The sequence below is a fragment of the Salmo salar genome, chromosome 14 (genome assembly GCF_965601325.2).
Source record: "Salmo salar chromosome 14, fSalSal1, whole genome shotgun sequence".
Lineage (NCBI taxonomy): Eukaryota > Metazoa > Chordata > Actinopteri > Salmoniformes > Salmonidae > Salmo > Salmo salar.
In genome coordinates this window covers 17,257,612-17,285,520 of record NC_138304.1, presented here as the reverse complement: position 1 = coordinate 17,285,520, position 27,909 = coordinate 17,257,612, and the positions used below count along the sequence as shown (strand labels likewise).

The window sequence follows — 27,909 nt, the reverse complement described above, 5'->3', positions numbered from 1 at the left end:
CTTACACCACAGAAATCTCCTGTTTCATGATGGAAGGTTCCAGATGCCAAAAACCTCAAGGTGATCAGTACTTGTAGGGCAGGAGGAATGGGCCTTCCCCTAAGAGAGTCAGATGAAAGCCTTGGCTCAAGCAAACAAATGTCAGCTGCATTTCCTTTGTACATACGGAAATGGTCACAGAAATAGATTTCATCAAAATCATTCAGTGGATTGCTGTCTGTCTATAACCACCCTTCTGTCTGGCCTTGGTGGTGCTCTTTGATCATCATTAGGTCAACCTGGGGGCCAACATCCTGGGGGCCAACATCCGTTAATCTGAAGTTAAACCTTCCCTTAGATCTAGATTAACTCTAATCGTCCTTCTGGAAATCAGACTTTTAAAATCTAGAATTAGGGCATGTCTGAGACTATTTTAAACCATGTCTGAGAAATGCCATTTTAGTTAGTCCCCCCCAAAAAAAAGAAACAAGCTTAATCTGTGTCTGCGAAACCACCCCTGCATGAGTGAAACAGTGGGATGAAGTTCATTGAAGACTTTGTCTGAATGGTAACCGTGTAATCTCTTAGCCTTGGTTGTGTGTGAATATATATATATTTTTGTATTTAACTAGGTAAATCAGTTATGAACAAATTCTTATTTTACAATAACGGCCTACCCTGCCCTAACCCGGACCACGCTGGGCCAATTGTGCGCCGCCCTATGGGACTCCCGATCACGGCCGGTTGTGATACAGCACGGGATCGAACCAGGGTCTGTAGTGACGCCTCTAGCACTGAGATGCAGTGGCTTAGACCGCTGCACCACTATATAATCCACTATATAATGAATAAGGCAGTCTGCCATTGTTACCAGCTTGCACCTGAGCCTAAAACTATTGAAAAGAGTCACTTATTCCATTGTTTACTTGGCCCACTAACTTTTTTATTCACATTTACTCATCTCATGTGATCCCCTCATAGGGCTCTGAGGTTTCCAAATATCATGTTAGGCTTTAACAAGGGCCCAAAGTTTGTATGTTTACCATGCTCAATATCCAGTCATGAGAGTAAATTGCAATCATCAAATTATTCTGCGGTATTGGGACTGTCTGTCCTTCACAGGGTTCAGTAGTGAATCACTGGGTCATGTTCATCAGGCACTAAATGGAAGAAAACATACTGAAACAGTCCACTAAGAAACACACATTTTTGTTTTCCGTTGCAAAATATTTTTAACATTTTCTGTTGTCTGGAGAAAAACTGTTCAGATGAGCTGATAATGTGACATTAAAATACAAGGTTCTGGAAAATAAACTCCTCATCACACCTGCAGTTGTTATTGCTATATCTTTAGATAAAAGGGTATAAATAATTAACCCATCGACTATTGGATAAATTAATTTGTTTTAAATCATCACTTTCACCTTCTAAGTTTATCCTTGACCCGTGAAAAAACAATAGTTCTCCCTGAAGGGTCGAGTCATTAGAGTGAGATGAGTGGTGATAGGTAGAATACAAAGCACTATCTGCTCTGTGAAATCAATGTGATCTCTGGTCCACAGATAACACTGTTTGGCCTGCACTTTTACACAGTATAAAACACTAAACTCTCTCTCACTCCACAACAGTCCAACAGTCCTTGTCTGCACCCAATCTTACTGCACTTGCTTTGAGATCTCATAGAACAGAGAAAGAATTTATGGAGTGAACGATGCATGGAGGAAGAAACCATTTGAAGAAGGAAAGAAGATGAAGAGGATGAGAACCAGAGGAGATATATCTGATACTTTACTAAAGAATAGTTGATCATGCTGTGTCAGTGTAGGTCTCCTTGTAGTGCTTCTGACCACCACCTCTGCCGTTGTGACTCAAAATGCAGGTAACTCATTCTTCTTTTGTTTCCCTTTTTCAAGACAGAACAAAAAAGACAAATTCACCAGCATACATTCATCATATATACTTGGAACGTATCATCTACAGTATTGATCTTAATGTCATACAATGTTAAAATGACCTTTGTATTTACTGTAGCCAACTGTATATGACTTCCTTATTTAACTTTATAACTACAGTTTACATGGTAATGATAGATAACCAGCTGTGACTAGAAGATAACTGTGCCAGTGGATACTGCGAGGGACCTCTGAGACGATCCTACCGTTTGCTACTGATGGACACATGCTAGACTTCATGTCCAAACTGGAGACATCAGGGAGAGAGACACACTGCATGCCACCTGGTATCACCGTACCAACAAGTTAGAGATGAACAAAGCACTCCAAAGTAATGTATTTTAATAAAATATGAATTGTTCTCTGAATTGTATGAATTCTATGTAACTTTAGCAGTATAGTACAGAAAGTGACAACATCAAGTATACATTTGACAGTATACCGAGGGGATTTACAGTAGTAAAAGCCTGGGTAGTATTCATTAGGACACACCTTCGCAAAACGTTTACCAAAGGGAGGGACTACCTGAATGTGTTTCTTATTGGACACATTTAGGTAGTCCCTCCATGTTTCAGTCTGTTGTCATCTGTTGGTGCCTAATGAATACAACCCTGTTCTGTCCACCCCTCTAGGTTCTATCATGGTTCTGGAAGCGGTCAACGTGACCACCAGCCCCATCAACACTCTGGGCCAGTGGCTGGATGCAGTGCTCCAGTCAAAGAAAGGTATCAAATCTATCAATACAACTTTAGATATCAATTCAACTTTAAATATCAGTTAGGGCCTTAGCTTCTTCTGGTCCTTTAATACCAATCAATAATGTCGATCAATTACCTAAAAGGATCAGCTGCACAACATAATATAGCACATCTAATCAAATGTTATATGTTACAAAAACCAGCTAGCTAGAATGATGATACACTCGCTAAGGCTAGGGGTTCTAGGCCTAGCTACAATTGGCCCAGCGCCGTCCGGGTTGCCGGCCCGGGATGTCCTTGTCCCATCCCACTCTAGCGTCTCCTTGTGGCTGGCCCGGGCGCATGCATGCTGACTTCGCCTCTCCCGAGTCCGTACGGGAGGTGCAGCAATGGGACAAGACTGTAACTACCAATTGGATGTCACGAAATTGGGGAGAAAAAGGGGTGCAAAAAAAATGATGCACTATGCAGAAATCGCTCTGCCATTTCGTGGCTGCTAAAGTTCTAATAGTTCGACTTATTTCAGTTTGTGACAAAACAAGCAGACATTGGGTAGAGAATCATTGTACCATCTAAACCGCTGTGAAATATATTTTCCGCTTTTTATTGCTGGGGTACAAAACCGAAAGTAAAGGACGCCAAAAATGAAACTTAAGCGCACATAGAATAGATCTACTGCTTCTTAGACTTGCTTTCAATGAGAATGAAAGCTCTATACCCTAAATTTCTCTGTGAATTTGGTCATTACATATTGTAGCTTTAAATTACATGTAGCTTTAACAAGACTCCCTGGCAAAGCACAGCACCTGACAGGGTGATGCTGCCACCTGGGGATGGAGTGTGGAAGTGGTAGTGTAGTGTCTAAATATGCTCCTAAGAACTAGCCTACCTAACGTAACGCATACAACAGGTGTATGATACTATTGTATTCGGACTCCTTCAGGCATAAAGCTGGACTTCAAAAGCATTCAGGCGGTGACTCCCTCCCTGGGCATCCTGAGCATGACAAACCAGACTAAAGGGATGAAGCCCTCTCTCCACTTCCTCAGCTCAGCCTACCACTGGGACCTCCTGTATGACCCCGTCTCGGTCAACATGGCCCTGTCCCATGGTGCCTCCCAGACCCAGGGCTACATCTCCGGGAGGGGAGTTCCTCCACACAGTCAACCAGATCTTCTATATCACTCTGGCCCCTTGAAGCCCTGGGGGAGGGGTATTCCAGGGCCATGGTGGAAGACATGGAGGAGGTACTGAGGGGGCCCTGGCAAGGAGTGTCACTGCAGGTGAGGGCCGAGCCACTAGGTAGGTCTGTGAAGGGGCAGAGGCTTCAGGAGGGGCAGCCACGATACTCACTGACAGTGGAGCACGGCAGGATGGGATCAGTGAGGAGGCTAGACTACAGGCGATCATGGCCAACCTCTGAGAGCAAAGACAGAAGCTTGTTTTGAATATCTGAGAACTACCCCACTGGGTAAAAACTGGTTGAATCAACATTTTTTCCACATGATTTCAACCCCCAAAAAATCTATGTGATGACTGAAAACGGATAGGATTTGCAAAAAGTAATCAACGTTAAGTGCATTCTTTTTTTCACCCAACTTTTTACCAAAATCCAATGACATGGTGACCTTTTTTGTTGATTTCACAGTGAATTCATGTTAGTTGACAACTCAACCAAATGTAAATCAAAACTAGACGTTGAGTTGACTTCTGTGCCCAGTGGGACAGGTCTAAGATGTGAAGACATGATCGCCTTAAAATGGAAGTTTGTTTTGTTGGATTTAAAGTTATAAAAAAGAAAAGCAAATCATGTCTTCAATTTCATCGTAAAATATTGATTGTACAATTATTAGCAATAATTGTCTACTTGTCGTCAGGAAAGGAGGACCAAAACGCAGCAGGAATGTGGATGCTCATCTTGATATTTATTGAAACCAAGAAAACACCAAAATAACAAACTACGACGAACCAAACAGTCTTGTAAGGCTCACACACGCAAAACAAGAGACAATCTCCCACAAACACTAAACCAAACACATACCCATATATAGGACTCTCAATCAGAGGCAACGAGAAAGCACCTGCCTCCAATTGAGAGTCCAACCCCCCATTAACCTAAACATAGAAATACAACCAACTAGACTAAACATAGAAATACATAAACAAGGAACAGTGCCCAAAAACCCCGGAATACATAAATCAAATACCCTTCTACAAAAACACCACCCCGAACCACATAAAACAAATACCCTCTGCCACGTCCTGACCAAACTACAATAACAAATAACCCTTATACTGGTCAGGACGTGACACAACTCTTTTGTATTTTCTATTAACTTTTCAATATATCCCCCCTTTTTTTAAATCGCCTTAGTTTAAGATACAATATTGTATCTTAGATAACAATATCTTGTGTAAAGTGAAACATTTAATAGCCTTGTCATAAAAAACGAATTAATAAAACATATCCGACATATGAAATGCAATTCTGACCCTTTATTGTCAAATAAAAGAGCCCTTCTTGGTATTCTTTCTCTGGAAAAATTGAAATACTTTAATAATGATTTCAAACATTGTCTCATATTTTTCACAAGTTATGATTGGAACATTGTTCAAAAAGAAAAACCTAGTTTTCCACACTAATAATCCTTGTTGTCAACATGGATCAGCTTAGTGTGTGAAGAGGCCAGTGTTCTGGGCAGGGTTGAGCCAGGTCACAGGCGGTTGGGTGTCAATCTAATGAACACAGGTGGGGAGTGGATGGAGACTAAGTGCTTTAAGGGGCAATCATAATTACTCACAGCCACAAAAACTTTCCAGGTGCTGGATTGAGTCCTGTTCAAACCACATTTCACTGTAGGATGCTCCAAAAATCCTCTTTTCATTATAGCCTGGTCCCAGATCTGTTTTGCTAACTCCTACATTCATGATCATTGTCAATGACCATAGGAGTTGGCAAGACTGCACAAACAAATCTGGGAATTAGGCTCCTTACATAAACCATTCTAATAAAATAAACAGTTGAAGATAATCAGATCGTCTAACGACAGTGTGATCAATCGATCAGTACAATAGTCATCAAGGGCGAGGGGGGTCAGGGTGGTGAAGGATAAGGGGTTACAGTTGTGTACTTTTTAGTGTAGAGGAGGGTGGTTGGGACTGGGGGGTGGAGGCATGGTCACCCCTGTTCTCCTGGAGGAAGGTGTTACAGGCGCAGAAGATGCCGTAGAAGCTGGAAGAGAGCCCGGCGATGTCTGTGGAGATGTAGGGCAGGACCTCGGGAGACGCCTGGTTGAAGTAGGAGATCTAGGAGAGCCAGCACAAGGATAAGAGTTGTCATCATCAATAACGGTGCAATCTGTCATGTTCTTTTTCCCAGTGGAAATTCAAGGTACTTCAAAGCAAAAGGCAAACAATTACATTTGGCAAGACCCACCGCTTTGGTTTAAAAGCAAGTGCAGGGGAAGAACTTATGAGCAGACCTACAAAATGACAGTTTCCACACTTTCTTACCTTGGAGATATTTTTGGAGACCTCCAGGATGCTGAAGCCGGCACACAGCACCTCTCCCCTGTTGTAGCCCTCTGTAGGAGGGTGTGTGGGTAGAGTGACTGAACGCAGAGCAATAACATAAGGGTCCCTTGGAAGGCGCAGAAAAAAAACATTGTCACTCAATTGCTTTCACTCGCATGGTCTCCTTTCTTTTTCCTGCCTGCCTGTGTCTGTCAGTCTGCCAGTCAGTCTGCCACTCACCCGCTGTCACACGGTGGTCTCCTGGAGGCCAGGAGGATGAAGTCCTGGACCTTCCCTCCCTGATTGGCTGAAGGGCTGTTACTGGCCCCATCCTGGCCTATGGAGGGAGTCACCACGCGGTACAGAAAGTCATCATCGTCCACCCTAAGAATCAGCTCACACCTCCTACAACAGGGAAAGTCATGAAATCAGGAGAAGCCAGTGTGACACATTGCACTGGAAATGTGGGGGAGGCCGCTGTGTACACTCTTGAGGCCTTATTATACGCCACCCGAGTCCGGAGTGTGCGTGCATACAGATACCCACTCGTAGTTTGGGTCCCACTCCACTCTCTTGCTTAAGTCAGAGAGCAGCATAAAGGCCCTCTCAGCTGGGATGTCTACCTCCGTCTCAACCTTAAAACTCAACACCTGCTTCTCCTCCAGGGTGTACAGGCTCACCTGGTGGCCAGAGGAGGATTACATAAACCAGGATTAGTTTAACATGGGCCCGAGTTTTTCCTAGTTCGGTCATGTGATCAGGAAAAATGCAAGGCCCCCTTGGCCCTAGACATGACCTTTAAATATGTGATCGAGAAAAATTCAGGGCCCCCTTGTGGTTAACCTAAAAGAGAGTCTCAAGAAAGCTCACCTTGTTTTTCTCAGAGTTTAACAACCAGTTGTTTCTAGCGGCCAGCATCTTCAGAGCAGACACGTTGTTGTAGCTGAGGTACACCTGCAGCCGTTCACAATACATTCAAAGTCAGTAGTAACAACTATCACATACTACTATCATAATACTACTGTATGTGAATAGGAATTGTTCCACTATTCATATTTTACACAAATTTAGCTTCAAACACAGTAAGTGCAATGTTTTCATTGGGACAGTTAGACATGACATTGCACTTTTGCAATCACGTTATCACCCCGGCGATATGGTTTATATCTGATTTCACGGCTAACGGGATTGGACAGTCCATAAAACCGGCCCACGTATGAACTTTGGTTTTTACTCGTGACTGAGACATGCTTATCATTCTTCATCCTTCCTGTTTAACTCTCACGTCTATGTTGTATCAACTGTTATGTTAAGAGAGAACCCGAGTGGAACCAAAGCTTGTAGTCAGTGATTACAGTGAGACATTTGGGGCCCCCCTTCTCCTCCTTTACCTGGTTGCTGAGGTCCCACGGGACAGATAAGGGCACCTCTGTCTGCTTGCAGGATATTATGTACTTCCTAAATAAACACAACAAAAATCTATTGGCATCTCCGTTTTGTGCCCTAATTCCAATTATGATCTAGATTTTGCAGTAATGTTAACAAATGGGCTCATCTGTTCACCTGTCGAGTCGGATCTTGTTTCTAGCGATGGCCTCCTGGTAACGTCTCCTTCCCTCCTGTCAGTGAGATTCAGATCAGACAACAGGACAATATTGTGAAAATTGAAGAAAATAGGGCCCTTAGTTACTGTTTCTAAGATTTTTGGTTAAAATGTGAATATTTATCTCATCTTGATCAGTTGTGAATGAGCATCAGGTGACTGACCAGCGGTTCGGGTCGTATCCTTGGCAACATGCACGGCTTGCCTTCCCGGTCGCGGACTTCGAAGGTCATGAAGGCGCTGTTGATGTGTCTCAGAGGCTCCTCCCCCTGATAAGCCTCCGCACACACGCCCACCTCCATGCTGCGACACCACGGGGACACTCACGTTACCATCTCAGATCAGCAGGTCAGAGCCAATGAAAGTTAATGAGTGAAATTTGAACTTATTAGAGATTGATCAATTCATTACCGGTAACACTTTAGACTAAGGTTACATTTGTAAAGGGTTTATAATTACACTTATTTTTTTGTCCAGGATTTAAGGCCTCATCTGAAGATCTCAAGTCATATTATTGGTGTGGTTCGGAGAAATCCCCGACTTTGTGAGATCTGCCCATCTGTGAAACGCGCTTGAAATAAAGGCGACCTGGAACGTGACCAGAATTTTATTGTTGACACTCATCATGTGACAGTGGGTCTATTTCTATTCTGACTTGTAATGTTAAAGGGGATCCCTCGGGAGAATGGCCAGAAGGTTTCCACTTTCTTTTAAGCTATATTTTTACAAGTTAAAAATATTGGTAGGCCTAACTCATTAATGCATGATCAGTAGGTTTTCACTTTCCTTAAAAAGGTATCTTTTCAGCAGTTATAAATGTTGGTAACTCATTTGTTAATGGTCAGTGGATTGTCACTTTAAAATAAGGTATACATTTTGTAGTTCTACATGTGAGTAAATCATTTATAGATGATTTGAGAGTTCACTCAGAGCTTAGACATACACTACATGACCATCTGTTCGCCAAACATCTCATTCCAAAATCATGGGCATTAACATGGAGTTGGAACCCCCTTTACTGCTATAACAGCCTCCACTCTTCTGGGAAGGATTTCCACTAGATGTTGGAACATTGCGGCGGGGACTTGCATTAGTGAGGCGGGCACTGATGTTGAGCAATTAGGCCTGGCTCACAGTTGGCGTTACAATTAATCCCAAAGGTGTTTGATGGGGTTGAGGTCAGGGCTCTGTGCAGGCCAGTCAAGTTCTTCCACACCAATCTCGACAAACCATTTCGGTATGTACCTCGTTCGTGCACGGGGGCATTGTCATATCGAAACAGGAAAGGGCCTTCCCCAAACAGGTTGACACAAAGTTGGAAGCACAGAATCATCTAGAATGTCATTGTATGCTGTAGCATTAAGATTTCCCTTCACTGGAACTAAGGGGCCTAGCCCGAACCATGAAAAATAGCCCCAGACCATTATTTCTCCTCCACCAAACTTTACAGTTGGCACTATGCATTCGGGTAGGTAGCGTTCTCCTGGCATCACCATACCCAGATTCGTCTGTCGGACTGCCAGATGGTGAAGCGTGATTCATCACTCCAGAGAACGCATTTCCACTGCTCCAGAGTCCAATGGCGGCGAACGTGATTCACAACTCCAGCCGACGCTTGGCATTGCGCATGGTGATCTTAGGCTTGTGTGCGGCTGCTCGGCCATGAAGCTCCCGACGAACAGTTCTTGTGCTGACACTGCTTCCAGAGGCAGTTTGGAACTCGGTAGTGAGTTCCAAGGACAGAGGACAGACAATTTTTACACGCTACGCGCTTCAGCACTCGGCAGTCCCGTTCTGTGAGCTTGTGTGGCCTACCACTTCGCGGCTGAGCCGTTGTTTCTCCGAGACGTTTCCACTTTACAATAACAACACTTACAGTTGACCGGGGCAGCTCTAGCAAGGCAGAAATTTGACTAACTGACTTGTTGGAAAGGTGGCATCCTATGACGGTACCACTGAGCTCTTCAGTAAGGCCATTCTCCTGGCAATGTTTGTCTATGGAGATTGCATGGCTGTGTGCTCTATTTTATACACCCGCCAGCAACAAGTGTGGCTGAAATAGCCAAATACACTCATTTGAAGGGGTGTCCACATACTTTTGTATATATTGTGCACTTATAGGCAGTATTGGGTACTCATCACTACATACATGAGAAGACTCAACACTTTGTTAAACATGTTCAGTCAATGAATGGTGGGTATGAAGACCAAAACATTCCACGTTGTGAGAGGATACCTCCACTGTTTCCCCAACCGAAGGTAATAAGGTTACCATTTCACACCAGAGCGTTCACCATACTGTAAACAGAGAAGTGGGAAGTGTGTTGACATCCTCTGGAAAGGGGTAATATGTTAGGAATTATGATTGAATAATGTACTGGAAGTAAATTTGGCCAGGGCATCAAGGTTTCAAAGGTGGGTCCAGACATCATGAAAACCAACCTCTTCTGTTCCCGGGACAAAGCACCAATGCATCAAACCCAAAAGTAAGAAAATAAACTCTTGTTCAACTGTGCAACTATTGAAAATAAGGTTTCATGATGATACATACGGGTTCATCTTATAAGCATTTGTAAGTCTATTTATAAATGGTTAATAGCTGGAGGTAAATATTGGCTCAGTATTTGGAAAACACTGACCTGTTATTGCACTATTTTAACCAATGCAATACAACAGTTTATTAAATGGCTTATAATGCATTTACAAATGATTAAATATATCATTAATAACTTTATTATAACCCCTTTACAAATGGAGCCTTATCGTAAAATGTTACCCAGATTACTCAACCAATAACGTGAGCACAAGTACTCCCCCATTGATTTGAAAGACTCAAATGCAACAACAACAAAAAATCACTGTCAAACCAATTTATCATTTTGCTTTATACAGTATATGATCTAAAGCTCACCTGTTCTTGAATGCATTGTTGACGATGGCTTTGAGGACCAGCCGGTCGCCCACGTGTGAGGGACCCCTGAAATGGAACATGTCTATGCTCTGCAGGGTGGGGTGGGCGTTACACAGACGACTGGAGAGGAGGAGGAGGAGGAGGAGAGGGGGCATGACACAGAGGAGTCCAAAAAGTAATTTAAATGTCATACGTTTTGTTTTATCTGGAAACAACGTGTAATAACATTATTACACTCGGCTAGTGTCAAAATACAACCATCGCACTCTCCCAAAAGTTTGGTTGGAGCGTAAGAAAACAATTAATCTAGCTATGCAAAAATGTGATAGGTGTGCAGTCCAAAAAAAGCTTTATGAGTGCAGTCCTATCACATCTTTGGATATTTAAGAGGATTACAGGTGGTGTGCATCTGGTGTGGGTGTTATACCTTGCAGCGATGGTGGCCACGTTCTCCATCCAGGCCATGATCTGTCCTCCAAACGTGTTGACCTGGTGGTTGGCATGAGTAGGAAGAACCAACTCAACACTCTCCACCCGTGTCCTCTCTGCTGGCACCGCCTTCTCAGCCTCCTGGACCTCCACTAACACACACACACACACACAGGTTATTACAGAACTCAGCATACACAAATTCAATATTACTCAGCATGAAGCGTCATACACCATTACGGTTCCTATAGTTGTGTTAGGTCGATGCCACAGCGACTGACCTTGTTGGAAGGCCTTGTTGGTGAGCAGGTCCTTCATGATATCAGAGTGGACGAGCCTCATCCTCCTCCTCTCGGCTGCTAGACTGTGCTCCACCTGCTCCGCCTGTGTACAGGGGACCAACGGACGCAGCTGCACCTGTAAAGTGGACACCCGCGAAGTCAAGTTAATGCAGATAACAGCAGAGAGCATACACACACTCAACAATACCCAGCATCAACTCTTGAACGTTATCACAGCATCTTTATAAAGGCATTCTCTCATTGAAGGTCGCCCACACACTACGGCCCCCCCAATCCAGTACCACCTTCCCTCCAGTGGTGCGCTGGCTGACAAACGTGGCAACCGCCTGACACACCCTCCAGTGGCTATCGCTGAACAGGTCTTCACAGCTCACCACGATGCCAACCTTTAGACACACACAAAGCATCACAGTAGATAAAAAAAATAAAAAATAAATCACCGGAATTTAACTATTGCGCAGTCGGAAATCAATCCGTTTGGATTTGGACTGGGTACATGTCATAGGGTTTGAATGTGGCCTGACCTCCATGCTGGTGTTGAAAGCTCGATTGACTTTGGCCTTGATGTTGATCACCTGTCCAACCCTGAAAAAACACACACACACTTTATCAGCAGAAGTTGTCATTAAGAGAGAATTAGTGCGCACAACGAAAGAAGGCGACCTAACAACCCAGACACCTACCCAATAGTGTGTTCAAAGTGGATGTCGTCGACCGAGGCAGTGACACAGGGACACCCAGCATGCCTTTCAGCTGTGGTGAGTAAATAAATAATGAGGTTATACTTCCTGTCTAGAGAGTGCTGATTACAGTTAGGAATGGACTACTGTTCAACATACTATACATAGCCATGCGTGCCAAGGTTAGGGCTCTAGTGAGTGCAAGAGTCACTTTCTTTATATGTCACAGCAGCACATCAGTAGGAAAAGTGTGACCTTTCAGTCCCTGGATACTGTCCGTTAGCCTAACCTGACTGTAATATGCCAGAGTCAAATGGTCCGCAAAGTATATTTCATCTGTTGTCTTAAGCATAGCCTATTACTCCAGATGGTCAGTAACAGTGGAGTTTTCAGAGTTCCTAGAAACATCAACGCTGGTCAGTGTCACCAAATATTAGTGTTACAATGTGTTGACATTTCACAGTGAGAAACTATGGCATCATTATAAACGCAAAAGGCCTTACTGAGCATGATGTGGACATGTATGCGATATTATGACTCAATCATGTCTTGGTAAAAGTTTCATCGCTATCCAACCTAATCATGTCTTACTAAGAAACTTCAGTCCCATTGTCCTTTCGTGTTCTTAGTTTAAACTTGCATTGCTGTTCTTGTCCATTAGTGTTCTGTCTTTTGTCAAGTTCTGTGTTTTGTCTGGACGCCAGGAAGAATAGCAGCTGCTTCTTCAACAGCTAATGGGGATCCGAATAAAAATCATGATCATCCCATGTATAATCCAAAACTGGACCAGTAGGCCTATTCCCACAAGCACACTGTGAGCAAGAACACACACACACACACACACCTGACAGACAGGCTGTAGAGTCCATCCATTTGAGCAGCTCTCCCACGCTGAGCTCCTGGCGGTGGTTGGCATGGCAGGGCATCACTATCTGGCTCTTCTTCACCTCTGTTGGGTTCCTGTACTCCTCCCCATTTTGGTGTCTACTCATTTTAGGGGTCCCGGAGATGCTTTCTCGAGGAAAAGTAATATGTTAGTTTAATGCATTTCATTTGGGTGACCTACAATGACCAACATGTTACCAATAAAAATAGGCTATGGCCAGCAAATACAGAAATACCTGTCAATTAAAATGAAATATAGAATACGCTTTATACTTCCTGGGTTTTATCATCCCTGGGTCTTCAAAGGGTTAAATAGAAAGAGCAGTAGCAAAGTTAACTGTGGCAGTAGAGCTCGCCTGCTCCATGACTCACCTAAACTCAAATATACACAGTAGGTGTGACGGATTCTTGCGCAGTGCCAGTGATTGCAAAATCTTGTTCTGCTATAGGCGCTTCCCCTAACCTAGACAGCTAAATGGCAGCAATGCTAGTTCTTTCCATTCGACAGGTGCAAGTACCGTCGTAAAAAACGTAGCAGCAGCATATTAGCAAAATTTAATCTGAGCTACCAGCATGAATGGGCACTGCACTACTGAGCGCAAGGGTAGCTAACTGCAGAGAAAAGTTCACTCCAAAGTACAAACATGAAATCAAAATGCCCACGCAGCAGTGGAATCAGGATACAACGAAGATACTTTTATTTTGTCGATTAATTTACCTCAAAGGTTATAACACGCACGGAATATTTCGAGATTGAGTTTTTCCAGATCGTGTACTCTGCCCATGTAGTGTCGACAACCTCGGCGCGATTCAGGTGGTTTTGACATTGTGGTAGGAGCGTTTTAGTGACTGTGGGTAGGACTTGACGTTAACACCTCCCTCCACATTTTAAGGTGGAATGGATCATTTCACCGCCATATTTCACTGTATCTTGAGTACGACATACAGTCCATTTTAATTGTGTGACATCTGTATCCATTCAATAAGTTATGGAAGCCAAAAAAATCTTTCAAATAATGTGTTTAGCATAATGACATAGATATACTGAACAAACATATAGACGCAACATGTAAAGTGTTGGTCCCATGTTTCATGAGCTGAAATAAAAGATCCAAGAAATGTTCTATATGCACAAAAAGTTTCTCAAATGATGTGCGCAAATTTGTTTACATCCCTGTTAGTGAGCATTTCTCCTTTGACAAGATTATCCATTTAAAATGACAGGTCTTGCATATCAAGAAGTTGATTAAACAGCATGATCATTACACAGGTGCGCCTTGTGCTGGGGGCAATAAAAGGCCACTAAAATGTGCAGTTGTCACACAACACAATTGTCACAGACGTTTCATGTTTTGTGGGAGCATAAAATTGGCATGCTGGTCTGCAGGAATGACCACCAGAGCTGTTACCAGATAATTTTATGTTAATTCCTCTACCATAAGCCACCTCCAACATCCTTTTAGAGAATTTGGCATTACGTCCAACCAGCCTCACAACCGCAGGCCACGTGTAACCACGCCAGCCCAGAACCTCCTCATCCGACTTCTTCGCCTACGGGATAGTCTGAGACCAACCACCCGGACAGCTGATGAAAATGTGGGTTTGCACAACCGAATAATTTCTGCACTAACACTCAGAAACCATCTAATCTGCATGCTCGTTGTCCTCACCAGGGTCTTGACCTGATTGCAGTTCGGCGTCGTAACCGACTTCAGTGGGCAAATGCTCACCTTCGATGGCCACTGGCACGCTGGAGAAGTGTGCTCTTCATGGATGAATTCCGGTTTCAACTGTACGACGTTGTGTGGGCAAGCAGTTTGCTGATTCCAAAGTTGTGAACAGAGTGCCCCATGGTGGCGGTCTGGTTATGGTATGGGCAGGCATAAGCTACAGACAACAAACACAATTGCATTTTATCAATGGCAATTTAAATGCATAGAGATACCGTGACAAGATCACCAGACATATCACCCATTGAGCATATTTGGGATGTTCTGGATCGACAGCGTGTTCCAGTTCCCGCCAATATCCAGAAACTTCCCACTGCCATTTTAGAGGTGTGGGACAACATTCCACAGACCACAATCAACAGCCTGATCAACTCTATGTGAAGGAGACGTGTCGCGCTACACGAGGCAGATGGTGGTCACACCAGATACTGACTGGTTCTCTGATCCACACCCCTACCTTCTTTTTTTTAAGGTACAGTATCTGTGACTAACAGATGTATATCTGTGTTCCCAGTCATGTGAAATCCATAGATAAGGGCATAATTAATGTATTTCAATTGACTGATTTCCTTATATGAACTGTAACTTAAATTATTGGATGTTGCGTTTATTTTTGTTCCGTGTATTTCAAAACCACAACAGTCCCGAGGGTAGAGAAACACAATGAAACGTTTGACTATGATGAGATAGATTATCTAGGGTCTCTTTATTTTCAGATATGACAGTATTGACAGTAGAAATGGGAAGGTTATTGTTGTTGTTTAGGCGCTGATTTTTGCAGCTCACACAGCTCCATTCAGATATAGGGACAGGAACCTCTGGAACGTTTTAGACTTGTACCCCGACAGACCTGGAGGAATCTGAAGAGGCAAAGCAGAGAGGAAAAAAAACCCTGGTCATATGTTTTCAAATACCTTTTGTATAAAATCTAAGTTACTAAGTAAAATGGATTCACTGTTACTATCCATTTCTGTTTATAACAAATGTGTGACAATTGTGGGACCTGTAAAACTACACAGCTGTACAGTGTATTTTGTAACTGTTATATTATGTCCAAAATTAAATCTAGAATCGGCTTCCTATTTCGCAACAAAGCATCCTTCACTCGTGCTGCCAAACATACCGTCGTAAAACTGACCATCCTACCGATCCTTGACTTCGGCGATGTCATTTACAAAATAGCATCCAACACTGTACTCAGCAAATTGGATGCAGTCTATCACAGTTTTGTCACCAAAGCCCCATATACTACCCACCACTGCGACCTGTATGCTCTCGTTGGCTGGCCCTCGCTTCATACTCGTCGCCAAATCCACTGGCTCCATGTCATGTATAAGTCTTTGCTAGGTAAAGCCCTGCCTCAGCTCACTGGTCACCATAGCAGCACCCACCCGTAGCACGCACTCCAGCAGGTATATCTCACTGGTCACCCCCAAAGCCAATTCCTCATTTGGCCGCCTTTCCTTCAAGTTCTCTGGTGCCAATGAGTGTAACGAAACGGAAAACAAACACTGATGCTGGGGACTCATATCTCCCTCACTAACTTTAAGCACCAGCTGTCAGAGCTGCTCACAGATCACTGCACCTGTACATAGCCCATCTGTAAATAGCCCATCCAACTACCTCCTCCCCATACTGTTATTTATTTTGCTCCTTTGCATTGCTTTGCTTTGCTTTATCTTGGCCAGGTCGCAGTTGTAAATGAGAACCTGTTCTCAACTAGCCTACTTGGTTAAATAAAGGTGAAATAAATAAAACATGTCAGTCAAATCCTATGGATCTGTAGGTGTATTGACTGGTTTTGCTGACAGATAAACAGTAGTATTACCTTACGGTTCTGCTCCTGGTAGACCTGGACACACTGCAGTTCGATGGTGGGAGAGATGGGGTAGAACGTCTCAAGGACGTGGTCGGCCGTGCTTTTGACCTCCTTCCCAGCTAGCACTGGGAGAGGGGTCATGCTCTAGAGCAGTAGCCCGTTCTGTTCTCACACATGGAACAAGTCTTCATCTGGGAGGGAACAGGGGATCAATACCAGGTGCAATATAACGGCTAAGCTATTGATCAACGTGTGTAGTAATCTATGGCTGGCAGTTTACAAACCTTTTTATTCATTTTGTGTGAGCATTTACCCACCTTTAGCAGGAAAATGCATTCAAAGTAAAGGGAGTGTTTACTTACCGCAAACGCCAATCAGCGTTTACCCAACTATTTTTTTTACCACTACATCGCTGATGGCTGGGATTCAATGAAAGTTGCGTTATAGTGTAGCGCACTAAACAGCCAACAATGCGCCTTTAAAAAGGCATTTTCCCCTGACGTTCGCAGAGACTGCATTAATTGTTAGCGCTACACATGTCGGCTCAAGCGTAATTTACTATTAGAAGTTTGTTATATTATGCTGCTCTATAACACCTTGTATTGAATCCGGGCCTATACTCCTCTACGTATTTATCTGGACAGTGAAGCTAAACTTTAAATTTGTCTCTATACGAAATTTCGCTCTAACTTTAAATTCCCGGCTCTATACTTATTTACGGGTATTTTCATACTTATCCTTTTCAACGTTTAGAAATTACTTGATGTCAAAGTCAAGTGTTCACATGGGTACACACGGTGGAACTAAGGTAAGCATTCGGAGTCATCAGAAATTCCGGTTACAGCCTATGACGGGGGCGGCAGGTAGCCTCGCGGTTAGAGCGTTGGGCCAGTAACCAAGATGTTGCTTGATCAAATCCCTGAGCTGACAAGGTAAAAATCTGTAATTTTGCCCCTGAACAAGGCAGTTAACCCACTGTTCCTCGGCCGTCATTGTAAATAAGAATTTGTTCTTCACCGACTTGCCTAGTTAAATTTAAAAAAATTAAATGACTAAATGGTTCTACTGAATGGTGTCAATATGTTTGTCTTTGTATTAAGTTATCTATTCATCTACAAGTTTTTGTAGGATAAGGGTGTTTTATGTCAAACATTTTTTTTATAGTATAGCACATCAAGCAGCTAATACTGAAAATAAGTTTATGTAAACAACTACTAACCTATCTATATTAATTGAGGGTCAATTTGCAGATGCCTTTATCGTCAGGATACAGATTACTGCGATCGGAAGGAAGCCAGTCCTACGCCACCATATCTGACTCGCTTAGACATGATGAGAGAGCAGTATGGGCTCACCTGGAGTCTGTCCTAAGAGATGTCATGAACAAAAATCCACAAATCATGACACTCCACATAATGAGCTATGGTCCCGTCACCCAATACAGAAACAAGAAGGACATGTACCTACTTCGCACTCTGCCACATAGTTACGGATTCAAACAAATCACCATGGCGTGTGGTGAACCCCACGGGGCATCAGATGGCGTGGGTTCACCACACCTACCCCCTCTGATACTTCGTTGGATCGAACACAACAGAAATGGAAGTGAATGAGGACGTACAGCTCACTCTGCTTAGACTTTCTACCAATCTTCTTTAACAAACCATCTCCCCTTTTCCCGACATTTTTAAGTCATTCAAAATGAGGGGTCATCCAGTGAAAAAACAAAGATATTTATTATAATGTAACTTAACCTTAAATGTTTAATATTTGAGACCACGCATTTATTCATGTTTTTCACTTGAAATAATGGTCCGAAAACCTTAATGATGTCTATTTCAGCCACACCCGTTGCTGACAGGTGTATAAAATCGAGCACAAAGCCATGCAATCGCCATAGGCTAACATTCACAGTGCCCATGTGGCGCCGTCATAGGATGCCACCTTTCCAAAAAGTCAGTTCGTTAAATTTCTGCCCTGCTAAAGCTGCCCCGGTCAACTGTAAGTGCTGTTATTGTGAAGTGGAAATAACTAAGAGCAACAACAGCGCAGCCGCGAAGTGGTACAAGCTCACAGAATGGGACTGCCGAGTGCTGAAGTGCGTAAAAATTGTCTGTCCTGGGTTGCAACACTCACTACCGAGTTCCAAACTGCCTCTGGGAGCAGGCAGAGAGAAGCAAACTCTGCCTTCTCCGATGGGCCCAGAGAGCAAATCAAATGCACTATAGGCCTACTGCTCAGATGACTGTGTCTGCAGCTCTCTGGGCCCGCCGGGAAGGCAGAGTTTGTACCTTCAGACACATGAAATGGTTCAAAATGGCAAAGAGATGCTGTTTTTATGAGTGAATTCATGTTTAAGTTCTTACTCAGCACTGTCAAGACTTTGTATTCAACACTTTTATAAGCCATAAAATGTGCTTTCTTCCTATTTCCACTCAGCGCTACAACTAGCACAGCAGCAGTAATGAATGAGTAGGAAAGTGTATCGATAGGCTTGAGTTGTTATTATTAGCGGCTTGGGTCTTTAATATCGAGGAATATTTTACTTTCTCTGTTCATAGGAGTAAAATGAATATTTGCATGAGGCAGAAATAATGTGGTGCGACTCGAGTTTTACCATCAGCTGGAAGGCAGTGTCCCTTTTTGGTCAGTGGAGGAAAGGGAGAGTGGCGTGATGTTGAGAGGCGGACCCTCAGTCTACTGAGACTGACCATCAGATGCAGGCACCATGAGCCAAGTAAAATAAAAATGCATCCATTACTGGTGTGACCATGTAGCCTATTTTAAAAAATGCGGCGAACAACAATGCATTCATTGGCAGGGCAATTCAAGCAACACCAATATGCAGTGATAATGTATTGGGCCTATAGCTTACTGCACAAACCTCATTTCTACAGTACTGTTTTTAATTGGTTAATGTTGCATATGTAAGTCATGTTAAAAATGTAATTATTGCATACGTAAGTCATGTTAAAAAAAACTATCTGAGCGGTAGATCTCAGCTTGCATTTTGACTCAAAGTACACTTGAAAGGTTGGTGACCACTGTTCTAGAGTTTTCCTTGTTAACACTATCAACATTTCCCTTTACTGTGGCAATTGGGATCGAATCAAATAGCCACTTTCAATGCAACATTCCGAAACAAAACAAACGACGCAAGAGATTTTGTTGTAGGCAGAACGCTTCTGAGTAGAATTCTATTTCATTGACACACACTACTCAGCAAATACTTTACATAGACCGGTGTGGCATAAACAAATCAGAGCTGCAGTAGGCCTATATGCAAATAGACCATTTCCATATATGGATCTGTGCTATTTACTTTGAACTGGACTGTGTTTACAGCATGAGCGGTGGTGAGTAGATGCCACTTTAACTATACACTCAGGAACATATTACCTCAATTAGCCTCCTGAACATTGGCTACCTCGACTTCCCCCCACACCCTCTTTTACGCTGCTGCTACACTCGGTTTATCAAATCAAAACTTCAAATCAAATGTATTTATATAGCCCTTCTTACATCAGCTGATATCTCAAAGTGCTGTACAGAAACCTAGCCTAAAACCCCAAACAGCAAGTAATGCAGGTGTAGAAGCATGGTGGCTAGGAAAAACTCCCTAGAAAGGCCAAAACCTTGGAAGAAGCCTAGAGAGGAACCAGGATATGAGGGGTGGCCAGTCCTCTTCTGGCTGTGCCGGGTGGAGATTATAACAGAACATGGCCAAGATGTTCAAATGTTCATAAATTACCAGCATGGTCAAATAATAATAATCACAGTAGTTGTCGAGGGTGCAACAAGTCAGCACCTCAAGAGTAAATGTCAGTTGGCTTTTCATAGCCGATCATTGAGAGAATCTCTACCGCTCCTGCTGTCTCAAGAGAGTTGAAAACAGCAGGTCTGGGACAGGTAGCACGTCCGATGAACAGGTCAGGGTTCCATAGCCGCAGGCAGAACAGTTGAAACTGGAGCAGCAGCACGGCCAGGTGGACTGGGGACAGCAAGGAATCATCATGCCAGGTAGACCTGAGGCATGGTCCTAGGGCTCAGGTCCTCCGAGAGAGAGAGAAAGAAAGAGAGAATTAGAGAGAGCATACTTAAATTCACACAGGACACCGGATAAGACAGGAGAAATACTCCAGATATAACAGACTGACCCTAGCCCCCCGACACATAAACTACTGCAGCATAAATACTGGAGGCTGAGACAGGAGGGGTCAGGAGACACTGTGGCCCCTTCCGATGATACCCCCGGACAGGGCCAAGCAGGCAGGATAAAACCCCACCCACTTTGCCAAAGCACAGCCCCCACACCACTAGAGGGATAACTTCAATCACCAACTTACTATCCTGAGACAAGGCCGAGTATAGCCCACAAAGATCTCCGCCACGGCACAACCCAAGGGGGGGCGCCAACCCAGACAGGAAGACCACGTCAGTGACTCAACCCACTCAAGTGACGCACCCCTCCTAGGGACGGCATGGAAGAACACCAGTAAGCCAGTGACTCAGCCCCTGTAATAGGGTTAGAGACAGAGAATCCCAGTGGAGAGAGGGGAACCGGCCAGGCAGAGACAGCAAGGGCGGTTCGTTGCTCCAGAGCCTTTCCGTTCACCTTCACACTCCTGGGCCAGACTACACTCAATCATAGGACCGACTGAAGAGATGAGTCTTCAGTAAAGACTTAAAGGTTGAGACCGAGTCTGCGTCTCTCACATGGGTAGGCAGACCATTCCATAAAAATGGAGCTCTATCGGAGAAAGCCCTGCCTCCAGCTGTTTGCTTAGAAATTCTAGGGACAATTAGGAGGCCTGCGTCTTGTGACCGTAGCGTACGTGTAGGTACGTACGGCAGGACCAAATCGGAAAGATGGGTAGGAGCAAGCCCACGTAATGCTTTGTAGGTTGGCAGTAAAACCTTGAAATCAGCCCTTGCCTTAACAGGAAGCCAGTGTAGGGAGGCTAGCACTGGAGTAATATGATCAAATTTTTGGGTTCTAGTCAGGATTCTAGCAGCCGTATTTAGCACTAACTGAAGTTTATTTAGTGCTTTATCCGGGTAGCCGAAAAGTAGAGCATTGCAGTAGTCCAACCTAGAAGTAGCAAAAGCATGGATTAATTTTCTGCACCATTTTTGGACAGAAAGTTTCTAATTTTTGCAATGTTACGTAGATGGAAAAAAGCTGTCCTTGAAACAGTCATGATATGTTCTTCAAAAGAGAGATCAGGGTCCAGAGTGACGCCGAGGTCCTTCACAGTTTTATTTGAGACGACTGTACAACCATCAAGATTAATTGTCAGATTCAACAGAAGATCTCTTTATTTCTTGGGACCTAGAACAAGCATCTCTGTTTTGTCCGAGTTTAAAAGTAGAAAGTTTGCAGCCATCCACTTCCTTATGTCTGAAACACAGGCTTCTAGCGAGGGCAATTTTGGGGCTTCACCATGTTTCATTGAAATGTACAGCTGTGTGTCATCCGCATAGCAGTGAAATTTAACATTATGTTTTCGAATGACATCCCCAAGAGGTAAAATATATAGTGAAAACAAAAATGGAACCTTGAGGAACATGGAAATTTACAGTTGATTTGTCAGAGGACAAACCTTTCACAGAGACAAACTGATATCTTTCCGACAGATAAGATCTAAACCAGGCCAGAAACTGTCCGTGTAGACCAATTTGGGTTTCCAATCTCTCCAAAAGAATGTGGTGATCGATGGTATCAAAGGCAGCACTAAGATCTAGGAGCACAAGGACAGATGCAGAGCCTCGGTCTGACGTCATTAAAAGGTCATTTACCACCTTCACAAGTGCAGTCTCAGTGCTATGATGGGGTCTAAAACCAGACTGAAGCGTTTCGTATACATTGTTTGTCTTTAGGAAGGCAGTGAGTTGCTGCGCAACAGCTTTTTCTAAATTTTTTGAGAGGAATGAAAGATTCGATATAGGCCAATAGTTTTTTAAATATTTTCTGGGTCAAGATTTGGCTTTTTCAAGAGAGGCTTTATTACCGCCACTTTTAGTGAGTTTGGTACACATCCGGTGGATAGAGAGCCGTTTATTATGTTCAACATAGGAGGGCCATGCACAGGAAGCAGCTCTTTCAGTAGTTTAGTTGGAATAGGGTCCAGTATGCAGCTTGAAGGTTTAGAGGCCCTGATTATTTTCATCATTGTGTAAAGAGATATAGTACTAAAACACTTTAGTGTCTCCCTTGATCCTAGGTCCTGGCAGAGTTGTGCAGACTCAGGGCAACGGAGCTTTGGATGAATACGCAGATTTAAAGAGGAGTCCATAATTTACTTTCTAATGATCTTTTCCTCAAAGAAGTTCATGAATTTATTACTGCTGAAGTGAAAGCCATCCTCTCTTGGGGAATGCTGCTTTTTAGTGAGCTTTGCGACAGTATCAAAAATAAATTTCGGATTGTTCTTATTTTCCTCAATTAAGTTGGAAAAAATAGGATGATCGAGCAGCATTGAGGGCTCTTCGCTACTGCACGGTACTGTCTTTTCAAGCTAGTCATCTTTGCATAGTCACTTTAACTATACCTACATGTACATATTGCCTCAGTTAGCCAAAATAACCAGTGCCAGTATATAGCCTTGCTACTTATTTTCACTGTCTTTTTACTGTTGTTTTTATTTCTTTACTTATCTTATTTGGGGCGGCAGGTAGCCTAGTGGTTAGAGCGTTGGGTCAGTAACCGAAAGGTTGCTAGATTGAATCCCCGAGCTGAAAAGGCAGTTAACCTACTGTTCCTAGGCCGTCATTGAAAATAAGAATTTGTTCTTAACTGACTTGCCTAGTTAAATAAAAATATATTGTTCACTTAATACCCATGTTTTACTTAAATATTGCACTGTTGGTTAGGGCCTGTAAGTAAGCATTTCACTGTAAGGCCCACACCTGTTGTATTCGGCGAACATGACAAACTGATTTGATGCGCTTGTTTTGAGAACAGAGCGAGAGCTGCATGTAGCCACGTGTGCACATTTTGTTCATGGACAAACTTTTACTATTTTATCTGTGGATTAATTGTCGGAGTAGAGGACATTGTACATTTCAGGTAAAATAACCCAATGTTTATATCCCAGAACAAATTAGTTAGCAACAGCAAGCTAGCTAGCTAAATTGCCATAAATGTTTAATGATATTCTACCTGTCCCCAAATTAATATAGTTTGTTTTGATATTTCAACTAGCGTGAACTGATCGCGTCTGGTGTGGATGGACAAAGTCAACATGCGTGCTGTGCGGTCTGGTCAGTGTTCACAATAAACGTGCGCTGGAAGTTGCACATAACGTTAAAGTTTGCTCAGCAAACCTGAGATTTGCACCGAAAGAAATTGGAGGGAACTTTGTGTGAGACACATAGCTATTTTTCGATTGGCTTAAGGCATGAGTATGAGGAATTGATGAATACACAAATACTCAGACAAACAGTGATATAGCTGTATTGTAGTAGCGCCCTCGACGGGGAGATTCTGTAACAACTGTCATTCTTAACATCAATCAGATGGATAGCTACCAAATAGATGTGTTTTCCCTCGCATCTAGCTGCCTGATACAGCTGGCCAGTTGATCGTAATGTAGGATGAATTATACAGCTAGAGGTAGCTGCCCACTCGGATCATAAACACTGTGAAATTAGCGAAGGGAGGGGTTTGGCCGAGAGCGACTTGGCTTCCTTTGCTTCTTCTTCGATGAAGTTTAACGGCGGTTGGCATCCAAACACTTTTGCATTACCGCCACCTACTAGACTGGAGTATAACTCCCTTATACTTTGCTTAAAAATAAATCAACAAAAATACCTTACACTCAAACGCACCACCCTACTCCACTATTTAAATCGATCTAGTCCTACCTCAGGCCAACAGCTTGAAAGGACAGGACACCACCACTCAACACACCCTGTAACTCTTCTGACAAGTCTTGTACACCCAAATACCTCTCTGCAGCTGCCACCACAACCTCATTTTTCAGCGACTTATGTTCCATCCCTCCAGTACAGTTGATAACCATTTCTATAAACACTAAAAATCTAACCTTACTCAAGCATATATCACTTGTTGACCTATCTCTCTGTACTAGTAGACATACTACTCACACCACTCCTTTCAGGATCTCTCCCACCCCAGCCCATCTTCCTCTATTTTCTTCACTGCCTCAGCATATAACATCTTCTGCACTACTCTAACCCTGGAAACCGCAACCTGCCTCTCTCGCAACGGACATTTCTGATCCCCAGCCCCATGGGCACCCTTACAATTAACACATACCACTACTTTCCCCAATGCTACTCATTCCTTTGTCTCATGCCCTTCTGCACACTTCTCACACCTAGGAACCTCCCTCCTACACACTGCTGCCACATGCCCATAAGCTTGACACCTGTAACAACGTAATGTATTAGGATAACTTATATATCCTAACATCACTTTGTCAGGCAGAGATTCAACATCAAAACTCAAAAGAACAGACAACGACTATCCTGTTTCACCACTCACGCCACCCTGTCTGCGTCGCACCAAACGGCGAGCATCACAAACACCAGGAATCTTCCCCTTCAGTTGGTCAACGTTCACATTTACAGCTACCTCAGTAATCACTCCTTTCAATGGTGCCCTTTTCTTGAGAGCAAAACAATTCACATCTCCTGTCCCCATTTGTTTAATGAGGAGCGCCAGCTCCCTCTGACCAGCAGAAACTCCAAAAAGTATCACCAGACCACTTCTGGTTACCTTCACCGATTCCACAGCACCCAACTCTGGAAACCACAAATGGATCATCCAAAACGCAATGGTCCACTTTAAAAAAATAAATAAATGCACTCATTACGTCACAGACTCATCTTTATCCTGACCCTCGGTGCAAGCTTCAGGCTCCGAGAACTTCACCACACCTACCCCCTCCGATACTTCGCCCTCATTCACTTCCATTTCTCTTGTCTTAGATCCGACGTACAGCTCACTCTGCTTACACTTTCTACCCATCTTCTTTAACAAACCATCTCCATTTTTCCTGCCATTTTTAACCGATTCAAGCTCACCCTCTTCCTACCCCTCTCTCTCTTCAACCTCCTCTGCCTTTCTTTTTCCCTCCATTCCTCCTCCGTATTCCAAGTATAAGTCTCCTTATGATGATACTGCACTTCTCCTGACATACATCTTATTCTTGCCCTCTCAAGGGATGCCATTTTCCTTATCTCCAGCGCGTCCAGTCCAGACACAACAACGCGTCCCTCTGCACAATGAATGGACCAAAATTAAATAATTTGTTTCGCACTTCAGCAGCAGCAGGCGTCAGTAAACCACTTATAATAATACTATTTTAAAACCATATCTGCTAGTAATCAAAAGAGGCCAGTTCTGCAAATCAATGGGCTTCACGTGAGGAAATTCTCATTTCCTTAACACAACAGAAATCACAATTTCACAACACATTCCCCCCAGAAGTGAAACAGGAAGTGACAACTTTGAGAATGTTACTGCTGGGTAAACAAGATAAGTAGTACGCTATTTCATATTGATGAGACTAGTTTTATACCCTTACAGAGATACAATATCAGTTAATCAGGGAAAGAATTGCTTCAGAATCATCTTTCAAGACAAATGATTTAACACTGTCATCACAAATGGGGTTTGGATTATGACAATGGTATGAATGATAGAATGGAATGACATCATAAATAAGGAGTACCCAAGAAGAGACATAGCTGTGTTGTCTTCTTCAGATCACCTCCATATATCCCTGTTTTGTGCCAACAAGACATGCAGGAGGCAGAGATGGCAAGGAGGCAACAGGAGAAGGAAACAAAGGAGAGACTGAAAGAGATAGAGAATTTCAGGGTACAAGAGGATAAGACAAAGGCAGAAAAATATGAAAGAAAAACAGGACAGAAGACATGGGGGAACACAGATATGGAGAGTGTGCAACAGGACAAAGAGAGGGTCCAGAGAAAGTTGGAGCCTGCTGTCCCTGTGCTAAAAGTCAGGGTCATTGAGTGCAAGCCCAGGACGAAACCAGACCTGACACCTGAGTATGGACTCGAGCCCAAGGATGTCCCAGCACCCAGGCCCAGGGCTGAGAAGGCAGACATGGAGCTGCAGGACATTGAGGATGAGGAGTGTGAGGATGAAGAGTTGGCTCTCATGGGCAACAATAACATTGTGCGTTCCTCAGATCTGGAAGAAGCCCAGCATGAGCTTCAAAAGGAGGCCAGGCGTAGAGGACAGGCCGAAGCCATCGAGAAATGTTACAGACACAATGATGAGGAAATATTATCAGGCTCAAGTAATATTAGTAAAGAAGACAGTGCACCACCTATGAATGTTGCCAATAGTATGACTAATGGAGATATGGAGGGAGGAACCTGTTCCTCAAACAGTAATGAGGCAGATGAGAGAACTACCAAAGTGGACAGCGTGACTGGGAAAGTGATTGGCTGGGTGAACAAAAAAGTCAAAGAGAGAAACGAGAGAAAGATTGCAAGAACATACTGGAGGGAGGAGACTCAAAGTGATCAGTTGTACATAAACGGTGTAGTGATTTGCAGCCGTGCCCAGCGAGAGAGAGAAAAGAGGGCAAAACTCCTCAAAGGTGAGCAAACGAGACGGAGGCTGGAAAGACGCTGGCAAGAGTGGGAGAAGAGAGACAGAAGAAAGAACACGCTGAAGAGGGTACAGAGAAATGGGCTCTGGTACAGGGAGTTGGAGGACAAGAACAGCAGCCAGGGTAGTCATGAGGACAACTCACTGCCTGATGAAGCAGATGAGGCTGACGGTGATGAAGAGGTGGAATACCTTTTAATGTATGGGCCCTGCGACTGCGAACTCTGCAGGGACGGATACAAATGTCTCTGGTACAGTTATGACAAGGAGGAGACAGACCCCAAGGAGGCTAGGAGCAAGAGGAGGAGGATAATCAATTGGATCAATACAAGAGTCAAAGAAGATTATCGCAAGAGAATCAACACAACCTTTAACATCCAGAGTTTAGTATGCAATGATTATGCCATTTACGGAAACGCCATCCTTCGCCAATGGGACCTACAGAAGATCATAAGGCGGGAACTCATAAAAAAGGAGGAGAGGAGACAAAGGCTGGAGAAGCGCTGGAAGGAGTGGGAGAAAGCGAGGGCTCAGAAGATAAAAACAATTCTTCAGGAGAAGAAGGCAAAGGAACAGGCCAGGCTCAATAGGCTGATAGACCTGAATCTAGAGGCAGACCAGAAGATCAAGGAGTTCATTGCTGCCAATCCAGGAATCCAGTCCCAGTACCCTGGAGGTCATACCAGGCTGGAGATGATGGGACGTTGGGACATGGGCTACCAGAGGGAGGAGACTCAGGGCCAGGGGTGCAGAGTAGGACCTGCTACTATACAGAAGTCCACTGCACCTCTGCGGA

The 27,909-nt window shown here is 43.6% G+C and overlaps 2 protein-coding genes and 1 long non-coding RNA gene across 9 annotated transcripts; 1 reads left to right on the top strand and 2 right to left on the bottom strand.

The window, feature by feature from the left end:
• The first annotated feature begins 1,599 nt into the window (after window positions 1-1,599).
• LOC106569013 (uncharacterized) lies at window positions 1,600-8,344 on the top strand. 3 transcript variants are annotated; one of them, XR_014380316.1, is made up of 5 exons: window positions 1,600-1,858; window positions 2,070-2,262; window positions 2,564-2,656; window positions 7,884-8,093; window positions 8,223-8,344. XR_014380316.1 is itself a non-coding variant. In XM_014139944.3 (4 exons), exons 2-4 carry the CDS (start codon window positions 2,244-2,246, stop codon window positions 3,881-3,883), a joined length of 423 nt encoding a protein of 140 aa, XP_013995419.3. In that variant the 5' UTR covers window positions 1,600-1,858; window positions 2,070-2,243; the 3' UTR covers window positions 3,884-5,110. The 3 variants fall into 3 exon arrangements, 2 of the variants coding, with proteins under 2 accessions (XP_013995419.3, XP_013995418.3); XM_014139944.3 differs by lacking the exons at window positions 7,884-8,093; window positions 8,223-8,344 and adding an exon at window positions 3,573-5,110; XM_014139943.3 differs by lacking the exons at window positions 7,884-8,093; window positions 8,223-8,344 and adding an exon at window positions 3,573-5,110 and having other exon boundaries at window positions 2,052-2,262.
• LOC106568885 (acyl-coenzyme A thioesterase 11) lies at window positions 4,534-13,787 on the bottom strand. 5 transcript variants are annotated; one of them, XM_014139667.3, is made up of 16 exons: window positions 13,671-13,787; window positions 12,912-13,078; window positions 12,071-12,140; window positions 11,912-11,972; window positions 11,672-11,773; window positions 11,367-11,502; window positions 11,084-11,237; window positions 10,657-10,776; window positions 7,910-8,048; window positions 7,706-7,761; window positions 7,534-7,600; window positions 7,013-7,096; window positions 6,689-6,822; window positions 6,383-6,547; window positions 6,143-6,269; window positions 4,534-5,935 (listed from the first exon to the last, which is right to left on the bottom strand). In XM_014139667.3, the coding sequence occupies exons 2-16, from the start codon at window positions 13,057-13,059 to the stop codon at window positions 5,747-5,749; spliced, it is 1,752 nt and encodes a 583-aa protein (XP_013995142.1). In that variant the 5' UTR covers window positions 13,060-13,078; window positions 13,671-13,787; the 3' UTR covers window positions 4,534-5,746. The 5 variants fall into 5 exon arrangements, with proteins under 5 accessions (XP_013995142.1, XP_082816925.1, XP_013995145.1 ...); XM_082960799.1 differs by having other exon boundaries at window positions 7,706-7,758; XM_014139670.3 differs by having other exon boundaries at window positions 12,912-13,082; window positions 13,325-13,777.
• Window positions 13,788-15,369: 1,582 nt separating this feature from the next.
• Window positions 15,370-25,807, bottom strand: LOC106568886 (uncharacterized). Its single transcript, XR_006758750.2, has 3 exons — window positions 24,032-25,807; window positions 16,511-20,554; window positions 15,370-15,542 (listed from the first exon to the last, which is right to left on the bottom strand). It is a non-coding gene; the product is annotated as an uncharacterized LOC106568886 (long non-coding RNA).
• Window positions 25,808-27,909: the final 2,102 nt, after the last annotated feature.

Coding starts and splice junctions, on each gene's coding strand:
- LOC106569013 (XM_014139944.3), top strand. Junction 2,657..3,572: donor AGTGCTCCAGTCAAAGAAAG/GTATCAAATCTA, acceptor GGACTCCTTCAG/GCATAAAGCTGGACTTCAAA.
- LOC106568885 (XM_014139667.3), bottom strand. CDS start 13,059: ATGAGTAGACACCAAAATGGGGAGGAGTACAGGAACCCAACAGAGGTG. Junction 7,097..7,533: donor CGTGGGACCTCAGCAACCAG/GTAAAGGAGGAG, acceptor GAACGGCTGCAG/GTGTACCTCAGCTACAACAA. Junction 5,936..6,142: donor TCTCCAAAAATATCTCCAAG/GTAAGAAAGTGT, acceptor TGGCTCTCCTAG/ATCTCCTACTTCAACCAGGC.